The sequence below is a fragment of the Haliotis rufescens genome, unplaced genomic scaffold (assembly GCF_023055435.1).
Source record: "Haliotis rufescens isolate VD_foot unplaced genomic scaffold, xgHalRufe1.0.p SCAF_12, whole genome shotgun sequence".
Lineage (NCBI taxonomy): Eukaryota > Metazoa > Mollusca > Gastropoda > Lepetellida > Haliotidae > Haliotis > Haliotis rufescens.
This window is the reverse complement of record NW_025963802.1, coordinates 20458032-20476191: the sequence shown is the minus strand read 5'-3', so window position 1 is coordinate 20476191 and position 18160 is coordinate 20458032. Positions and strand designations below refer to the sequence as shown.

At 39.4% G+C, this 18160-nt stretch overlaps 1 protein-coding gene across 5 annotated transcripts in view; it reads right to left on the bottom strand.

The window, feature by feature from the left end:
- The window catches only part of LOC124149999 (SH3 and PX domain-containing protein 2A-like), a 321507-nt gene that overhangs the window by 136555 nt on the left and 166792 nt on the right, over positions 1-18160 (bottom strand). For all 5 annotated transcript variants that reach the window (XM_046521873.2, XM_046521871.2, XM_046521872.2 and 2 more), the window contains exon 6: positions 16919-17016. In XM_046521873.2, coding sequence (XP_046377829.1) covers positions 16919-17016 — 98 coding nt within the window. The remainder of the gene's footprint in view (positions 1-16918; positions 17017-18160) is intronic.

The window sequence follows — 18160 nt, the reverse complement described above, 5'->3', positions numbered from 1 at the left end:
CTGTAAACTCGTATTAAAAAACGATCAACCAGCTTCTTATGCAATTAATTGCTTAATTAACTGCTGAGCAAAATATAGCAAAAATATGATAAATTGAACATTAACGGTTATTATGTAATAACGTGGTTTGAATTCCTCATTCTTTTACAACAGTTTATTATTTCTGGCTGTATTGGATATGCAATATTTCATTATGTTAGACTTAAATATATCCTTAGGTATTACATTATGGAATGCAATGAACTTATCGGACAAATGCTCAAAGATGAGCCTGATCAACATACAGATAAACATAGAGAAAGACTTGCAGCTTCGGTAGCCGGTGGAAAATGTTCCCAATATTTTGGGGGAAATTATACCACCAAAAAACTTGATAACATGACCGTCGAAGAAATTAAAACACTGTAGGCGCGTTACAAGTCTAGACTGGGAGCTACCATGACTAAAACAATAGGTTCAGCTATGTTACAACTATACACAGTTGTAGCTAGTACGTTTCTTCCTATCCTGGCAGAAAATCGCATGTATCTATGCAAATCTCTCAAGAAAGACCCATTCATCGAACACGCTATAGGCGCAGTAAGCTGTGAGTTTTATCATAGCTACGGAATGTTCTTAGCACCACTTACCACAGCTTTAATAACGGCTATGTATTGTCAATTTAAACATACTTGCCCACTTATTAATAATGGAGATGGAAATACCGCAAGCGAACGAGGAAACACAAACAAAACTAAGAATCCTCGAAAAGTTGCAGCCGGTAGGAAGGGTGCACTAGCGAGGAAGGCAAAGGCCTACAATACTGAACATAGCCCGATTAAAACTTGGGCTCCCTACGTACTAGGGGTTGTTGCTATAGCAGCGGTATGTGTTTTTAAGACCGGAGAAGAGAAAACACCACAAGTTCAAAAATTAGATAAGGTTCAATTAGAGTTAAGCCCTCATAAAAACATGACTACTCCAGTTACAGATGGTAAAATGTTGGTAAACGCAACATATCATTCAGCGGTGGTCAATGGCTTGGCCATTGGCTATGCTCGTATAGCTAAAATGATAACTAAAGCCACACCATCCAAGCTAGATTTTAATGGTTATGATATCGGTATGATGGTTCTCGATATAGGATTAGCGATGGCAACAAAAGATATGCTGATCAAACAAGGGCTTATCCCAGAAGACATAATGAAGTAATTAAACATTTGAATATTTTATAAGCATATAAACATATCATGGCATCAATTGCGATGATGGTCGGTGGAGCTATTGTTAATGCTCTAGCTTTTTCGGGGAGTAATTTTTTATTTTCTAGTATGAGGAGAGGAGCAGAAAAGACATAATAAAGCATTAGAACAACTCGAAGCAGCCCAGTCACAATAGGCCAGACAGAGGATGTTGAGCAGGGATCCGGAAAATTTAAAATCCAAATCGGACATTTGCATTTAGGCCAAGCCCCCTTCAAATAGCGTATTTTCATACGACTTTTCACACACATTACAAGTTGTTACGTACAGTGTTCCCTCGTTATTGAGCCCTTCGGCTATATCGCGGTAAAGCATGGCTCGCAAAATTTACTAACATTTTTAGTAAACTCAAGTTTTCCAATGACACGATGTTTTCCCCCCATCTCAGAAAACAATATCAGCTGATCACCGCGATCACGTAACACCGGAAATACAAGTCAACAAATCCGAACTGAAGAACGCAATTTAATCCTATCATTATAATATCTGGTAATAAAAAAATTGTTCACTGTTTATCTGGACTAGAGTTTGCAAGATATTTGATTAATATTATTCAGTATTTCATTCAATAATTATAATAATGTTTACAATAATTTTCGGCGATATCGTATGCGAAGTGATCGGATGATTGCACAACTCACCGTTATTTACAGCAACCACGGTCAGATTACCACTATTGACGCCTTGAAACAAACTTTAGTTGCAAGAGAATGGATACACTTATCATAAATGCAGTACCATGACTCGCTAAAAGTCATATTCGAGGCAGTTTGACTATTAAATGTCAACATAACGTTTTCGCAATCGAAATACATGTAGCGCGAGAAGTCCCTAAGGTGACTGGTCAAAATGGTTCCATACGTAAAAAAATATCCTGCATACCATCTGTACCAAAGTGCTATGCTTATGGTTCTTATAATTTTAAGTATATATGGTTGAAGCTGCAACTAAAATAACATGATATTGGAATATACTCTTCCTGATAAAAAAATAAATTCAGAAACAATTTCTTCCCACCACTTCATCAAAATATCTTAAAGTGGTATCACTGTGTACGTTTTAACTGAATCACCGGTACATTGGGAGGAAACGTGTGCACAGCTGATTGCTATTTTTGGCTTAGTTTACGAGAAAATACACAAGGTAATCTTAATCTCTGCATATAAAACAATGCCTTTGAGAGCAGGAAATACATTTTAAATGGTAAAATCATCATGTCTAATGCTCATCAAATATTTGGACCCCGAAGGTAGGGTTGTTTGTTTTTTAAAATGTCCGGACAGAAAAATTTAAATGTTCGGCTGGCAATATTTTAAACCGGACATTTGACATTCCCAATTGGACATGTCCGGCGCATATGACCGTTTCCGGACCCCTGATGTTGAGATTAGATTTTATTAATGATGAACTGTGTAAGCAAGCACATTCAATTCAAACGTTTAAGGATGTTGAATCTGCCATTCATGAATACTTCCTTGTTTGTGGAAAGACACTTGACCCAATACCGAGGCCAACAAAAAGTCATTTTTATACATCGTCAGAGGCTCAGAAGACCGTGAGATAGCATTTATAATGTTTGGGTTGTCAGCAGTTGCAATTTTCAGGTACACAATTACGCATAAGCTATGATCTATTGCCTTTTAGACAAATGATATGATAGGTGTATAAGCATGAATCTGTGCAGATTTACACTCATGGGTAAGCCAATTCAATGCAACCGGCGTTGCGTCGGTATATACTGCGGCACTCATGCTTATTACATCAGACAAGGAAATGTAAATTACACGTGTTCTGTATGTGGGATAGGAGTCAAAGGTCGTTATTGTTTATGTAACACGGCGCTGATAGGGCCAGGAAGCAGATTATTTACGCTAGGAAGAGAGATTACATCAATGAGAGGAATAGGTTGGGGAGAATATGTGTTTAGATATATGGAAATACAACCATTTAGACATTTGACTCATTTTGTATATACCATTAAACCACAATGGTTTTCGTCAGAGAGTAGAATTAAGGCTTTGGCAAAACATCGTGGTCTAAGTGGTTATTCTTGAATGAGAAAAGCCGAATTGATTGATTTACTCGGTTTGGAATACATCAAACCCCAGACTGTTAGAGATCTCAAAGCTCAAGCGAAAAAAAGTGGGCTGAGAGGTTATTCTCGAATGAGAAAAGCTGAATTGATCCCTTGAATGAATGTTGATAAAAAATCAACCAGATGATAAAAATAATCACACCCGTTGAGTTAAGATTTGTACCCACAGACGTTGTTGGTAAATATCTAAGAGGTTGGAATATGGATATTAATTCCAACATAGATGTTAATAATGTCGAGCACATCGTATCGAGCAAAATTAATGAGGATTTAACTGGTATTTTATACTATTTAAATCATCTAACAGTTAAAGTATCATTGAGTAAAAATGACACCGAATATATACTGAACCTTATTTCCGGGGCAAACAAGAAGTTATGTATAAGCGCATCATTAGATGCATCAATTCAACGGATACAAAAAACTTTAGAACGTTGGACTAATAGAGGTTCGGGTTGGGGTGTGGATAAAATCGATAGTTTATATTTAGATATAGCAAACTATATGCCTTTCAAAGGTGGATCTTATATAGATTTTACCCCGTATTATAAAAAAGCTATAGTTAATGTAAAAAATAAAGGCGATGGCTGTTTAAGAATTACGATAGGATCTGCATTGTTCCCCACGGACAAACATCCGGATGGTATAGACGAACCTACACCAATCTCACAAATTGATAAGGTGGAAAAAAAAAATAATTTAGCTTTCAATGTTTTCGGACAATCTTCTAAAGGAATTGTTGTACACAGGATAAGCTCTGCCCCAGAACATATTACCAGAATCAATTCATTTCTAATAAAAAAAGATGGTAAATATCATTATACATGGATAAAGAGTTTAAGCAGACTATTATGAGATCAAACAAAACATGATGGAAAGAAATATTTCTGCGAAAGATGCCTGCATGGGTACAGCAGACAAGATCTTTTAGAAGCGCATAAAGAAGACTGTAGAGGTGCTGGACAGACTGCTATCAGGATTGATATGCCTAAAGAGGGAAAAAGTATATTAAAATTTGAACATTATAGCAATCAAATGCCAGTACCATACATAATTTACGCTGACTTCGAAGCACTTATCAAACCTATAGAAAATACTGAACACAATACTGAATGTAGTTTTACGTACAAAACTCAAGAACATATTCCTTGTGGGTTTGGATATATAGTTGTAAGGTATGATGGGAAAACAAACACTCCCATGATTTACAGAGGTCCCAATGCAGCGGGAAAGTTTCTAGAATACCTACAAAATGAAGAGAGTATAATTAGGGAAAATGTATCGCGTAAGAAAAACGTGTATGACGAGAGATGATTGCATTCCTAATGATATGGAAAAATATATCTCATTCTCGTTGACTAAAACTATACATTATACGGACAAGGACGGGAATGCCAGAACAAAACAAAGTAATGGGCTTAGATTCATAGACTCCATACAGTTTCTGTTATCTTCCCTGGACAAATTAGCTAATGCGAACAATCCCCATGACTTTGCGATAACAAATCAATATACCGATAAGATAACTCGTCATTTGTTGCTGAGAAAAGGTGTATATCCTTACGAATATATGGATGATTGGTCTAGATTCAAGGAAAATAAATTACCACCCCTTGAATCATTCTATAGTAACTTAACAGAATCTAAAATAACAGATGCCGATTATGAACACGCTCTGACAGTGTGGGATAAATTAGGTTGTGAGAATTTAGGTGATTATCACGATCTCTAATTAAAAACCGATGTACTGTTACTCACCGATATATTCGAAAGACATGTTTAAAACAATACGGCTCGGACCCGGCATGGTACTATTCCAGTCCCGGACTATCGTGGGATGCATTGTTGAAGAAGACCGGTGTAGAACTAAAATTACTCATCGATTACGATACGCACTTGTTTGTTGAGATAGGGTTAAGAGGTGGTATATCGATGACGGCGAAAAAGGTACTCTAAGGCTAATAATAAATTAGTGGAAGGATATGATCCGAGTAAACCTGACACGCACATATTATATCTCGACGCCAACAATTTGTATGGATGGGCTATGAGTCATGGTGGTTTTGAGTGGATCGATGTGAATGATATCCCCACAGATTCCGATAAAGCGTACATACTAGAAGTTGACTTGGAATATCCAACAGAGTTACACAAAGATCATAACAGTTATCCGCTAGCTCCTGAAAGATTAATGGTAAATAAAGATTGGATGTCGGAATATCAACACACCTTGATGGGTAATACTAGGTTAGCTAACGTAGAAAACTCGAACCAAATTTGATGGATAAGACAAAATATATAGTTCACTTGAGAAATCTCCAGTTATATCTATCGTTAGGTATGAAACTAAAGAAAATACACAGAGTTCTAAAGTTGATCAAAGCCCTTGGATGGAGCCCTATATGAGGCTGAACACAGATTTAAGAAAGATAGCTACCAGTGATTTCGAAAAGAACCCATATAAGCTCATGAATAACTCAGTATTTGGAAAAACTATGGAGAATCTAAGGAAGCGTGTTGATGTTAAATTAGTCAGATCTAATGAGGAAGAAAGACTTAGGAAACTTATAGCCAGTCTGGCTTTTAACAGAAGCAAGATATTCGATATCCACTTAGCCGCACTACATATGCAGAAGAGTAATATAAAACAGACCAGTGTACGTTGGTATGAGTATTCTTGACTTGTCAAAACACTGAATGCATGACTTTTATTACAATGAACTTAAGAAGCAGTACGGCGATAGGTGCGAGGTGTTATATACTGACACAGATTCTTTGTTGATGGAAATACAAACCGAGGATGTGTATAAAGATATGGCAGTAAAAATAGATATGTACGACACGAGCGATTACCCAAAAGATAATCCACTGCACAGCGTAGTAAATAAAAAGGTGCTAGGTAAGATGAAGGATGAATGTGCTGGGAGTATGTCGGATTAAGACCTAAGATGTATTCTATAAAGAAGTCCGATAATGGAGAGATAAGAAAAGCTAAGGGCGTTAAGAAGTATGTAGTAAAAAAGCATATCAAACACGAACAGCATAAAGAAGAATTATTCAATGGTAGAACATTCAAACATGAGATGAACGCTTTAAGAAGTGTCAATCACAGGATATATGGATTAAGAATGAACAAGACATCATTATCCACCTTAGATACAAAGAGATGGATTGATAAGGATGGTGTAACTACCTTTGCTTGTGGTTATGGTGGTAATACTTTATTGTTGGGAACTATGAGCAACTCTTCTCGTACAAATGCCCTGCCCGGTCCATCTTTAAGATAATAAAGAATAGGTTCTCCTTCTTTCGTAACCAACCGACTAATGTTATATATCTTAAGAGACCAAATCGGATCGGTTGCGCGACGTTTGCCTCCTTTGATTTCACCGGGCTGGTATAAATATCTTACGCTTACTCTATCCGGAAGTTTTTGTTCTTTGCCTCTCCTCGGTGCTGAAGATTCGGAGGTCACAGATTTCATTTTAATCGCATCGGATGGTTTCTTCCCATTTAATCTTGTTACTTCATTATTTACAACAGCTGATAATCATGTCACCCATTCGGTTGATCTTAATCGTTCCGATTTCATTTTGATCCCATACTGATATCCAAACAAACGTTCCGCTAATGTCCGGCTAAATCTTTCAACGATAGCTTGACTACGGTGGGCCTCTTTCTCACCACGCCTGACTGTGACATCGTGCTTTGTTAACAGTTTAGTTACTGATCCCATAAACTCGCGACCAGGATCTACTTGAAATAACTTGAGCCATTTTAGTGGTCCGCATTTATATATGCGGCTCAGTGCATTAGCTACTTCTGTTGAATCTTTCGAGGTTAATCGTTCAGCCTCCTTGTAGCGACTGGCCACATCCACTACAGTTAAAGCATATTTATACATTTTGCGTCTTACCTTATAGTGGGGAAGAAATAAGAGGTCAGCCTGATGAACTTCATTTGTTGTAAAAATATCAAACTTCTTCCTTGGGAAATAACATGGTGACGGTAAGTATATTTGCCACATTGCTTGTTTCTTTAGCCAATCCTTGGCCACATCTTTAGATACCTTAGCCGCGGTGGCTAATTTTTGTATTGCTCCTACACCTTTCCAATATCCTCGTGGGCAATAGTAAATTTGATCCATTATTAATTAATATTGATGTTTCTTTTAATACGAATCATGAGGATCGTTGAATCACATCATCATTTTTGCATAAGAAATTCCCTCTGTAGTAGTGGTATAGGAATATAAATCTGGCTCCAGTGGTAGTGGTCCAGAACCATCATTACCTATAAAACTTTATATCATAGAAGCATTGATTGGCTCCAGACAGTGGTGAGCTAGAGTCAATTTAGCTTAATCTCATGATGATCATCGAATCACATCATCATTTTGACATAAAAAATTCCCTCTGTAGTAGCAGTATAGGTATATAAATCTGGCTCTGGTGGAAGTGGTCCAGAACTGTCATTGTCTATACTACTCAATTCTATATTCATCATTATTCTTGTATGTTTTTTGGATTTCTTCTATTTCTTGTTCTCTCTTTTTCCTTTCCTCCTTTTCTTTTTGTATTCTTTGTTCGTGTATTTTTTCAATATTTTCTTTCCATAGATTGCTATCCAACCAGTCTTGCAATCTATGTCTTGCAATCTTTGTTCTCTATTGGATTTTTCTTTTGGTTTCCATTTCTATTGCTTGGAACTGGGAGACTTTGTTCCCAATTCTATTGGATTTGTTTTTCCGGGATATCCATTCTATGTATTCTGTGCTTGGGAGAAGTATGGAAGGGTTTGTATTTGCCTTGGATATTTTTGTTGGTTGTTTGGATGGTGCAAGAATAGTTTTGGAATCCTTTGCTTTTGTATAGCATCGAAGTTGACCAAACTCTACACCTTCGTTTGTAGAAGATAGGATGTCTATACAAAATATTGGACAAGCGTGAAACCCAAAGTCTCCAATTGCAAATTCTACTGCTCTTTCCCATTTCTTCGGATCTTCTACTGTCTTTTTTTTCGAATGTATATGTATCCCTGCTATTCTCCTAGTTTTTGTGTGTGCATACCATGCTGCAAATATCTTCCCAAGAGGTCTAGAGGCGATTATACAACATCTATCCAATTTCTTTGACAAGTTTCTCCATTGGTTTTCTGGTGGTTGTTCGAGAAATATTGTTCTTCTTTAGGGGATACCAACTCTAGAATTTCGTCTACAACCCAAGGTCCTATGTCTTCGTCTGGTGCATACACAGATACTTCTATTCGAGAACAACCTCTTTTCTGTACGTCTTGATGCAAAAATGTTTTTCGTAGGTGTCTATTTGGGCAATCTACGTATTCGCAAAGATTTGCTCCTATTGGATTCCGAACATCCCTCGCTTCGAAATTGGAAACAACTTTGTTGTATATCTTCGCGGAAAATGTTCTATTGTTCCTATTGTATACCCAAGTACAGACGTTTTCTTCTACAGACACGGTATTGTCTAGAATTGTCCCTTCTTTTTCTCCTTCTTTAGGAGAAAGTATCCCTGGCTTTGTAGGTATTCCACTAGTTTTTCCCTATCTAGCACACTAGAAAAGTCTCTAGTATACTCTATGGAATGTATCTCGTTTCCGAAGGAATATAGTTGCGTGTGTAGTGCATCCAACCCCTTTTGTGTTTCCTCCAGGGACAACTCGGAGACATCTATTTTGCATACAAATATACCTTTGGGTTCATCGTTGGAAAATCTTTCCATCCATTTTTTCTACACTTTGTATTTTGTTTGTTTTTGTATTTGTTGTATTGTGTCTCGTATTTTGCTTCCAGAGCCTCCTATATAGGAAATTGTATTTGCAATAGTAGCATGCACGCGACATCCATATACTTTCTGCGTTGCTATTTGTATTTCTTGTAGTATACGTTTTGCAGATCCATTTTCTCCAGTTGTACAAGACACAGATCCTCGTAGAGATACTATATCGTTTTCTTCTAGATAGCCAAATACATACATATCGTCTACAAATGTTGGTAGGCCCTCCAAAGGTTCTAGATGTGTTCTGCCTAGATTTCCTTCCAAATAGTCTACCTTGGATATATCTGGTAGCAAGTTGTCTTTGTATGCATTCTCCACTGGTATATGTTGGAACACAGACATTTCTGCATGTATGCCCATGCTCTCCATAGTTGTATATTTCACTTCTTCCATTTTTTGTTCTATACTATAGTTGGGCACAAATGTTCAATTGGGAATTTGTTGGGCACAGTGTATGCTTTCGGCAACATCCTATTTCTCTAGTGGAAAAATATTGTAGGGGGGTGCTATAATCGGGGGTGCCAAAGAAGAAAAATGCACTCTCTTGAATACAAATCATGATGACCGTTGAATCGCATCATCATTTTTGCATAAAAAATTCCCTCTATAGTAGCAGTATAGGTATATAAATCTGGCTCCAGTGGAAGTGGTCGAGAACCATCATTACCTATACTACTCACCCTCCCGGCAACTGCAGTTCATCTCGGGAAGCTGTTTGTTCCTCCGGACAGGTGGAAGAATATACTTGTGTCGTTAGCACTCAGACATTCTCTACATGTTCGACAATGGCAACAGTTGCTCGGTCTGTTGACGTCAGCACAAGCTCCCACCCAGAGAGGTCGACTACAGCCACGGCCAATTCAGCGCTTTCTGAGGCCTTATCTTCAGATCGATGATAATTGGGTCCTGATTCAGCTCCCGTTATACCTGTACGGACATCTGCAATGGTGGCTATCCAAGACATATGTCTGCTCCGGAGTTCCCCTGGAACCTTTTCTACCAAAGCACCACCTGTTCATGGAAGCATCGACAGTGGGTTGGGGAGCCCACCTGCAGTATCTTCATACATCAGGACTTTGGACAGCAATAGAATCGACCCTCCACATCAACAATCTCGAATTCAAGGCGGTCATTCTAGCGATCTCCCATTGTGCAGAAGTTCTTCGGTCATCTTGACACATGATTCAGTCCGACAATGCCTCAGTCGTTTGGTACATTAACAAGATGGGATCCACCAAATCAGACTCCCTGCTGGCCCTGATGATGGCCTTCTTTCAGCTGATCGATGCTTTGGGTATCAACAACAGAGCTTTACACATTCCGGGAGTCAGCAACATCATAGTAGACTCCCTGTCCCGTCCAGATTGACCATCCTCGACAGAATGGCATCTACATCCGAAGATGTCCTATGGGATTTGCCACCACTACCATCACCCAGAGATCAACGTATTCGCCTCCAGGTTCAACACACAACTCCCCACATTCGTCTCTCTGATTCCGGATAAAGAGGCATGTGAGTACAACACCATATCTCGACGCTTACGCCCTCCCACCAACAGAGCTTCTACCATGGGGGATTCAGAAGGTGATTGTGCCTTACTGGCCAGTGAGCGAGTGAGTATGGTTTTACGCCGCTTTTAGCAATATTCCAGCAATATCACGGCAGGGGACACCAGAAATTGGCTTCACACATTGTACCCATGTCGGGAATCAAACCTGGGTCTTCGGCGTGACAAGCGAACGCTGTAACCACTAGGCTACCCGACCGCCCCCCTTACTGGCCAGCTCGCAGCTGGTTCATTGTGTTGGTAGACCTTGCAAAGGGAAGTCATCATCTGCTTCACGAAGAGGTCTTCTCCTTCAACCTCGCTCACGCCTACATCCATCGCTGGACACATTACATCTATGCATCTGGCTCATTTCCAGAAGTCCTTAGTTGCAAAAGGGTACTCATCGAAAATCTTCAGTATCTTAGCTCCACCAGGAAGCTTAAGGGCTCAACATTATCCACATATCTAGGAGCTCTTAATTCAGTCATTGCTATCACAATGGTTGTGAAGATCACTGTAGTCCCAGAACTTCAAGCTCTTCTCCACTCCCATAAACTTGCTAACCATTCGTCCAGATTTCTTGAGATGTAAACGTTATCCTTCGACACTTGACATCAGCAGAATACAGTCTCAAAACAGTCTTCCTTCTAACTTGGCTACTGCTGTGAGGGTCAGCAAGATACACACCTTGGATGTCAACAGAATTCGATTCGAGGGGCACAGCCATGGCAAGGTCCATCTGGGTCTTCGATGGGACTTCATCGTGAAGAACTAACTCCAAGAAAGAGAATGGTGAGACAGAAGTCAAGTGGTCGGATTGAGGTCAGCATGCTGCACGAGATTCCGGTGCATGACCTAATTGCTGGAACGGTCACCATGATAATGCAGGGGTGTTGGGTATACAGAAGCTTTGAAGCTGGAAACTTTGTTTTAGGATGTTTCCACACAAGGATTGGAAGAAGGATGAAATGCATAGAGTGAGAAAGGATAAGTTTTATAAATATACAATTTACTGTAAAATTTACAATTGTATGGTTGACAGTAAGAAAACTTCTATTGATAATGTGAAAGTTTAGTTTAGTGTGATACAGCTAAAATACAGGATTTATGGCAATGTTGTAATTGAGGTAGAGGATTCATAAGAATTATTTACCTTTTAAAATATATTTTTTCATTACTTTTCCTTTAAGTCGCACCCTTTTATCAATGCTCAAGTGTTGAGCAGTATTCTGGTTTCAGGGGGAGCATGGCTTCTATTCTTTTTTGTCCATATGCCTTATGGTTTCAGTGTATGGATGGTGATTCATCAAAACTGAAAGAACAGGTAGCTAGAAATTGATAATACTAGCTCGTGGTAGTGTGATAGCAGTGTGATTACAAAACCAGGTGCTAGAGAAACAAGTCTGCTAAAGTACGAGGGGTGTTCATTAAAGATTTCCCCGACCCCCTTCTGATGGACCTAGTGGAATGAAACTTGGCATAGGTATTAGTCTTTCTCCACATAGGAACCACCAAGAGTTACACACTTCTCCCATCGTTTTATGCAACTATGGAGACCTCGCTTGTAAAAAGCCCTCATTTTGCGTCCCAAACCAGGACTTAGACTTCAGAAATCAGTGTTTCATCATCTGTGAAACGTTTTCCCTTCAAAAATGATTCATGGTTGGAAAGAGGGGGAAGTCAGATGGTGCAAGGTCAGGAGAGTAAGGAGGATGTGGAAGGATTTCATAGCCACAGGACCGCGCTTCTGTCTGGGCAACATGAGAGTTGTGTACTGGAGCACTGTCTTGCAGGAGACGGACACCCTTGGTCAGCATGCCACGCCTCTTAAGCTTGATAGCGTCCCGCAATTTCCGCAGCAGTGAAGCATAATTAGCTCCTGTAATTATGGTACCCTTTGCCAAGAAATCCATCATTACTACTCCGTGCTGGTCCAAAAACACCGTGAGCATGACCTAGCCTGCAGAGGGTTGGACACGTGCCTTCTTTGGGGGTGGTGACTCCACATGCTTCCATTGCATCGACTGAACTTTAGTCTCAGGATCATAGTGATGGACCCATGTTTCATCCTGTGTGATAAGTCTGTCAAAAAAGTTTGCCTGGTTTTTTTGGCACATGTCCAAAAGATCCTTTGAGCAATTGACTCGTTCCTGCTTTTGGAAAGGTGTGAGCAACCTGGGAATCCATCATGCAGACACCTTATGCATGTTCAAATTGTCATGGATGATTTTTTCCACAGACCCTACACTGATCTTGACATCTTGTGCTAACTGGCGAACAGTTATACGTTTGTCTGCCAAAATGGCGGTCTCCACTTGATGGATAGTGTCCTCATCAATGGCTGAATGGGGGCGACCAGGAATGACAGCTGTTTCCACAGATGTCCGACCACACTTGAACTGGCGATGCCAGTGTTTAACAACGTCATATGATGGGGCATCTTCCCCATGAGTTGCTTTCATTTCATCGAAAGTCCTTTTGGTGTGCGACCTTTCAAATATAAAAACCTAATCACTGCTCGGTATTCTACTGGCTCCATTGTCACACCCTACTCGATCATAACACCTGTAAAAGTGGTAAGATTAATAGTTCGGTGCTGCAAATTCAGACATAACCCATAGATACATGTATCATTACACATGTGAAATTTCAACCAAATATGATAACCCTAAGTGGTTTAGGGGAAATCTTTAATGAACACCCCTCGTAGATGTTTACTTCTCATGAAAGAAGAGACAAATTTGCACACAGAAGAGTGATATGCTAATTGGTGCTATTATGGGAAATATCAGTTATGTATAGTTGACAGTGGAGATGACTTCTATTGAAAATTTGAAAATTTAGTCATATAGTGTGACAGAAATATGGCACTGATGAAATAGAGGTAGAGGATTTGTAAGAATTATCCTTAGTTGCAAAAGGGTACTCATCGAAATTCCACCAAACCTTTGTACGACCATAAACGGAAAGCCTTCGAGGGATATTACAGTAGCAGGATTATCGGCACTCCTGCTACTGCATCCCCACAGCAAGTTGCAGACTATCTTCAGTATCTTAGCTCCACCAGGAAGCTTAAGGGCTCAACATTATCCACATATCTAGGAGCTCTTAATTCAGTCATTGCTATCACAATGGTTGTGAAGATCACTGTAGTCCCAGAACTTCAAGCTCTTCTCCACTCCCATAAACTTGCTAACCATTCGTCCAGATTTCTTGAGATGTAAACGTTATCCTTCGACACTTGACATCAGCAGAATACAGTCTCAAAACAGTCTTCCTTCTAACTGTGAGGGTCAGCAAGATACACACCTTGGATGTCAACAGAATTCGATTCGAGGGGCACAGCCATGGCAAGGTCCATCTGGGTCTTCGATGGGACTTCATCGTGAAGAACTAACTCCAAGAAAGAGAATGGTGAGACAGAAGTCAAGTGGTCGGATTGAGGTCAGCATGCTGCACGAGATTCCGGTGCATGACCTAATTGCTGGAACGGTCACCATGATAATGCAGGGGTGTTGGGTATACAGAAGCTTTGAAGCTGGAAACTTTGTTTTAGGATGTTTCCACACAAGGATTGGAAGAAGGATGAAATGCATAGAGTGAGAAAGGATAAGTTTTATAAATATACAATTTACTGTAAAATTTACAATTGTATGGTTGACAGTAAGAAAACTTCTATTGATAATGTGAAAGTTTAGTTTAGTGTGATACAGCTAAAATACAGGATTTATGGCAATGTTGTAATTGAGGTAGAGGATTCATAAGAATTATTTACCTTTTAAAATATATTTTTTCATTACTTTTCCTTTAAGTCGCACCCTTTTATCAATGCTCAAGTGTTGAGCAGTATTCTGGTTTCAGGGGGAGCATGGCTTCTATTCTTTTTTGTCCATATGCCTTATGGTTTCAGTGTATGGATGGTGATTCATCAAAACTGAAAGAACAGGTAGCTAGAAATTGATAATACTAGCTCGTGGTAGTGTGATAGCAGTGTGATTACAAAACCAGGTGCTAGAGAAACAAGTCTGCTAAAGTACGAGGGGTGTTCATTAAAGATTTCCCCGACCCCCTTCTGATGGACCTAGTGGAATGAAACTTGGCATAGGTATTAGTCTTTCTCCACATAGGAACCACCAAGAGTTACACACTTCTCCCATCGTTTTATGCAACTATGGAGACCTCGCTTGTAAAAAGCCCTCATTTTGCGTCCCAAACCAGGACTTAGACTTCAGAAATCAGTGTTTCATCATCTGTGAAACGTTTTCCCTTCAAAAATGATTCATGGTTGGAAAGAGGGGGAAGTCAGATGGTGCAAGGTCAGGAGAGTAAGGAGGATGTGGAAGGATTTCATAGCCACAGGACCGCGCTTCTGTCTGGGCAACATGAGAGTTGTGTACTGGAGCACTGTCTTGCAGGAGACGGACACCCTTGGTCAGCATGCCACGCCTCTTAAGCTTGATAGCGTCCCGCAATTTCCGCAGCAGTGAAGCATAATAAGCTCCTGTAATTATGGTACCCTTTGCCAAGAAATCCATCATTACTACTCCGTGCTGGTCCAAAAACACCGTGAGCATGACCTAGCCTGCAGAGGGTTGGACACGTGCCTTCTTTGGGGGTGGTGACTCCACATGCTTCCATTGCATCGACTGAACTTTAGTCTCAGGATCATAGTGATGGACCCATGTTTCATCCTGTGTGATAAGTCTGTCAAAAAAGTTTGCCTGGTTTTTTTGGCACATGTCCAAAAGATCCTTTGAGCAATTGACTCGTTCCTGCTTTTGGAAAGGTGTGAGCAACCTGGGAATCCATCATGCAGACACCTTATGCATGTTCAAATTGTCATGGATGATTTTTTCCACAGACCCTACACTGATCTTGACATCTTGTGCTAACTGGCGAACAGTTATACGTTTGTCTGCCAAAATGGCGGTCTCCACTTGATGGATAGTGTCCTCATCAATGGCTGAATGGGGGCGACCAGGAATGGCAGCTGTTTCCACAGATGTCCGACCACACTTGAACTGGCGATGCCAGTGTTTAACAACGTCATATGATGGGGCATCTTCCCCATGAGTTGCTTTCATTTCATCGAAAGTTTCTTTTGGTGTGCGACCTTTCAAATATAAAAACCTAATCACTGCTCGGTATTCTACTGGCTCCATTGTCACACCCTACTCGATCATAACACCTGTAAAAGTGGTAAGATTAATAGTTCGGTGCTGCAAATTCAGACATAACCCATAGATACATGTATCATTACACATGTGAAATTTCAACCAAATATGATAACCCTAAGTGGTTTAGGGGAAATCTTTAATGAACACCCCTCGTAGATGTTTACTTCTCATGAAAGAAGAGACAAATTTGCACACAGAAGAGTGATATGCTAATTGGTGCTATTATGGGAAATATCAGTTATGTATAGTTGACAGTGGAGATGACTTCTATTGAAAATTTGAAAATTTAGTCATATAGTGTGACAGAAATATGGCACTGATGAAATAGAGGTAGAGGATTTGTAAGAATTATCTATGTTGTATTTGAAGTATTTGTATTACTGGCTTTTTGACACCACAGCCGCGGAGAGACCATGTTGCCCCTTGACTAGATATCGATTTATATCGATGGCTTCTTCTAATTTTTACAAGAAAAAATACATTTAACTTTCTACAACACCTCAGTCCACCTTAATCATCATAGTTGGCCAGGACCTGCGACAGTATGTTTAAAACGTTTACACCTGTATTCTAGTGATTGTTTACTAGTTATTACCAACTATATCATAGTTGAATCTTGTGTGAGAAATGGCTGAACATAATATTTATTGTCGATTGAAAGGTTTTAAATTATGAAATATCCATGATGTGTTTTGCGGTAATAATTGTCAATGATAGATTATGTTTTATTGAAATGTGTAAATATTGATGTGATGTAGAGTAATTATTGTAAAAGTATGGTGGAAGAGCACTATTAGTGAAGCACCAGAGAGCCAAACTAAGTATATACAGAGATTCATAGATTGTTGATTTATCGCCTCAGCTGTGGAATTGCAGCGTCCATCCTCTAGATATGGACATTTTTCTGGTGAACATCAGTGTTAAGAGTCTGTACATTACAGAAGACTATTGTTACTGTGGTTTCAGAGGAGATGCAGAAATAACTGCCACATCAAAAGAAACCCCCTAACCTTTCACAAGCAGTCCTATTCAGATGAGCTAGAAAGACAAAACTTACTCTTCAACTTTTGGAGCCTCCAGGTCTTCATCTTCAACCTCAAAAAAAGATAAGACTTCCTCACACTGAGATATTTGTTCTGGGAGGTCTAAAAGCAGCTGCAAGAGATAACACATTAAGATCAGATCAGTACGAAGATCATGATGCAGTCATCCCTATATAACGCCCTTCAGCGATACTACGGATTAGGTTTAACTGCGGGGTGTAATCACTAGCATATCAATGAATTACACAAGTTATTCCTGTAGATACACTACATATAGTCATAAAAGGTGTTTATTGTATATCTGGACTTGGGACTTATGTTTGTAATCTTTTTGATTAATTTTAGTCACTTTTGCATTCAATAATAACTGTGTGCATTAATTTTGTCTAAATTGTGTGTGAAATGGCATGCTTACTTCACCTCATTCCCTCTGATACAAGTTCCTACCCCGTAACAAATGCGAGATGCAACGGGGCCAACATGCGTTCTGCTTAGGTAAAAAAGCTCATGAATTCATCACTGATTTATGGATTGCTCTTGAACAAGATATTTTGTCAAATCAAATGATACATGATCACTATTCTGTGGAAAGTTACCTTGTGGATAAGATATAAGACATACATGCAGAACCAGAACACTGTTGTATTTGTAATGAGTTGTGTTTCTGCATGAAGTTAGTCAGTGAATGAAACAACTGTGTCCATGATACTTTTGGAGGAACATGCACTCAAGCAATGCAGAACTTACCAACAAGAAAGGAAATGTATTCAATACTGTGAGAAGACATTATGTGCCAAGTTTGGTGAAGAAATATAGTACGGTTTTCAAGATCTGCTCCGGAAACGAGACTACCGCCATTTTCAGTCTAAATCAAAGTCGTTGCCATGGAATCTCAAAAAATTAAATTTTTTTAAATCCCAAAATATCAAAAGGCACCAGTTCACCACTAGACCTATCTATGTGCCAAGTTTGGTGAAGAAATATCGTTTGGTTTTCAAGTTCTGCTCCGGAAACGAGGACTACCGCCATTTTCAGTCTAAATCAAAGTCGTTGCCATGGAAACTCAAAAAATTTAAAAAAAATTAAATCCCAAACTATCAAAAGGTACCAGTTCACCACTAGACCTATCTATGTGCAAAGTTTGGTGAAGAAATATGGTACGGTTTTCAAGATCTGCTCCGGAAACGAAATGTGACCGACGGACGGACGGCACCCATTCCTATATCTCCCTTCCACTTCGTGGCAGGGGATAATAA